Source organism: Cucurbita maxima, unplaced genomic scaffold (genome assembly GCF_002738345.1).
Source record: "Cucurbita maxima cultivar Rimu unplaced genomic scaffold, Cmax_1.0 Cma_Scf00008, whole genome shotgun sequence".
NCBI classification, from domain to species: domain Eukaryota; kingdom Viridiplantae; phylum Streptophyta; class Magnoliopsida; order Cucurbitales; family Cucurbitaceae; genus Cucurbita; species Cucurbita maxima.
The window spans coordinates 4,530,132-4,532,997 of NW_019272024.1; the positions used below are offsets into that span (position 1 = coordinate 4,530,132).

Here is a 2,866-nt window from a genome sequence, read left to right on the forward strand (position 1 = left end):
CCACTCTACACACAATGCAAAGTACTAATTTTGGTCCTAAAACAGTCTCTCTCGAAGACCTACTAGGTAACATGGTTAGTAAACCATAGAATTTAAATTCAGCTTCATGGTTGCCCTGGCAACCAAAATGAAGAAAACATGAGATCATGATGTAATGTATAGGATGACTTAGGACATAAGGCAGGTCTAAGTAGAGTGGTACCTAACCGTTTAGGTCTCCTTATAGGTTAGGGCTTAAAATTATCTCTCTATAAACCATAAAATTATGTGTAGATAATAGAATATTTGTGTATGGTGGGTGTAGCTCATACGGTAGAGAGCTCGCTTTGCATGCGAGAGCCACGGGATTCGATTCCTTGCACCTCCATGATTTATTATGAAGCTACATGGTGCAACGTTCATGTGAGGGGCACAAGGTTTTTCTCTCTTGGACTTTTTTACTAAACTTGGAAATGGCGACTTTGATGATTCAAAAGCTTTAGGCCTACTATTTTCGATTGTTGAGCAACTTTTGTAAAGTACACTCGGCCATTTGATTTTTATACTATTTTATTTTATATTCTTCTCGAGTATATTTTAAGCATTTTTCTCTTTTACCACATCTTGAATTGAACTCTTAAAATATTTACTAAAGTCATTGGATTTAAAAATAAAAAGGAAAAGTAGAAGAGTTCGTACCTATCAAGTTTAAGTATTACAACTGGTTTCGTAAATATGGGTATAGCTCACACGGTAGAGCTTTCACTTCACATGCAAGAGGCACAATCAGTTCAATTATCTGCACCTTCATGATTTATGATTTGTTTAGAATATATAATAAATTGATTTTGGCCCCTATGATTAACTATTTTTCTTGAAATTAAACTTCTGAGTAATAACTAATCGATTTTAACCCTATGATTTACTATTTTTCTTGAAATTAAACTTCTTAATATCTAATCGATTTGATGTATTATTTTTAAATTTTATATCATATAAAGAAATTAATTTCAATTACAAAAATTTAAAATTTAAAATAATATGAAATGCATAAATGGAGTAGCGCATATGATCACTTCGCATGCGAGAAGACATTTAATTTCATATACATTTATTACTAGACTTAATCATGGTTGAAAAAAAAAAAAATACAATGTCATGGACCATGTCTATTAATCATACACATTGTCTATTATAGACTTTACTCAGTGAAATATACCCCATTTAATAAATTTATTATCTATTAGTTTAGTAGTCAAATTACAAATCAAACCAACTTTACATAAATTTCTAATAAATTTCTTAGCTTACAATATTTTAGGTTAAATAAAATTTTATATTTTATAATTCATAAATTAGAATGCATCAAATATGTCTATTAACTCTTTAGACACAAAATTATACACCAAAATAAACTTAAAAAATGGTTAGAATCAATCTTCAAGTTTTTTAAGGAAATTGATTGGAGGCTCAAATCAAGCTTCTAAAAGCTACATTTTGTGTTTTGTGTTTTTTAATTTTTAGTAAAGCAAGAAAATAAGTATGAACAAATTTTCGTTCTAAATTTATTCCCAGAAAAACTAGACACTGGCTTAATTTGAAACGCATTGTTCTTCCTCCAAATTCAGATGAACATTTGAAGCGCCAATACCTAAAACAGAAAAGATTCGCAGTTCACAAAAAGGAAATTGAATCTCCAAAAAGAAAAACGAAAAAGATAATTAATACAGTTCCCTATAAGGCCATTTGGTAAAGTGCGAAGCAAGAAATCCAAAGAATTCCAATTCCAATTGTGAATCAAAAATTCAAACGGAAGAAAAATAAATTCACAATTGTCGAAGAAGATTGATCGTATGCACATCAGCTCTTTGATTAAAGTTAAGAACACATTAAAGTAAAGCACACAAAGCTAACAAAACCTAAATTCCAGATCTGAACACCTCGACCACGTTTCTTCATTTAATTTAGGATTCATCCTCACCACCAGACGCCTTGGAACTACCAGCCTTCTTTGGCAATAGCAGATTGTGAATGTTAGGCATAACACCGCCATTCGCAATCGTTACGTCTCCAAGAAGCTTGCTCAGCTCTTCGTCGTTCCTCACAGCAAGCTGGATATGGCGAGGCACAATTCTAGTCTTCTTGTTGTCCCTTGCGGCATTTCCAGCCAATTCCAGAACCTAGAAATTTTCAGGAAAAATTCTTAACTGAACGCGAATCGAAAATAGGACAAAATTCAGGATTAGAAACTGGAGAAAGTGTTTATACCTCCGCTGCAAGATATTCGAGGACGGCGGCGAGGTAAACCGGAGCTCCAGCACCGACTCGTTCAGCGTATTTACCGGCTTTCAAGAAACGAGCAATACGACCGACGGGAAATTGAAGGCCGGCCTTGCTACTCCTTGAAGTGGCCTTCTTCGACGCTCCAGATCCCAAAGTTTTGCCTCTTCCCGCCATTGATTTGTCGAAATTTGGATACAGAAGGAGATGAAGTTCAAACTCAAGAATATTTTGAATGAAAAATAAAGGATGACAAATGGGAAGATGCGTGTGCGAGAAATATATAAGGAACCGATTTTTAGACCAACCAATGGAATGCAAGTACGCGGATCATTACCACGACCGTTCGATTACCATTCGGCGGACGGTTTAGATTGAACTTTGATTCGCCCACCGCTTGCGATTTGTAGTGTACTTGGGCCTACCACGTCCATTTGAGCCCTTCTCGTTTTAGAAAGATACGTTTGAATGCGAGCCGGGCTTTCAACTTTTTTTATTAGAAAGAAAAACATAGCTCCTTCCATTTTATGCATGGCCCAATAGCTCTTGGACCCTTTCTCAGCCCATAGATCCTCGGCTAGTTTTTTTTTTTTTTTTTTTTTTTTTA

At 34.6% G+C, this 2,866-nt stretch overlaps 1 protein-coding gene across 1 annotated transcript; it reads right to left on the reverse strand.

The window, feature by feature from the left end:
- Positions 1–1,734: 1,734 nt before the first annotated feature.
- On the reverse strand, positions 1,735–2,532 carry LOC111483322 (histone H2A.6). Its single transcript, XM_023129514.1, has 2 exons — positions 2,248–2,532; positions 1,735–2,159 (listed from the first exon to the last, which is right to left on the reverse strand). Exons 1-2 carry the CDS (start codon positions 2,434–2,436, stop codon positions 1,944–1,946), a joined length of 405 nt encoding a protein of 134 aa, XP_022985282.1. The 5' UTR covers positions 2,437–2,532; the 3' UTR covers positions 1,735–1,943.
- Between the last annotated feature and the right edge of the window lie 334 nt (positions 2,533–2,866).

Excerpts from the sequence above, each read along its gene's own strand:
- LOC111483322 (XM_023129514.1), bottom strand. The coding sequence starts at position 2,436 with ATGGCGGGAAGAGGCAAAACTTTGGGATCTGGAGCGTCGAAGAAGGCC. Across the intron at positions 2,160-2,247 it reads TCGAATATCTTGCAGCGGAG|GTTCTGGAATTGGCTGGAAA; the intron begins GTATAAACACTT and ends GAAAATTTCTAG.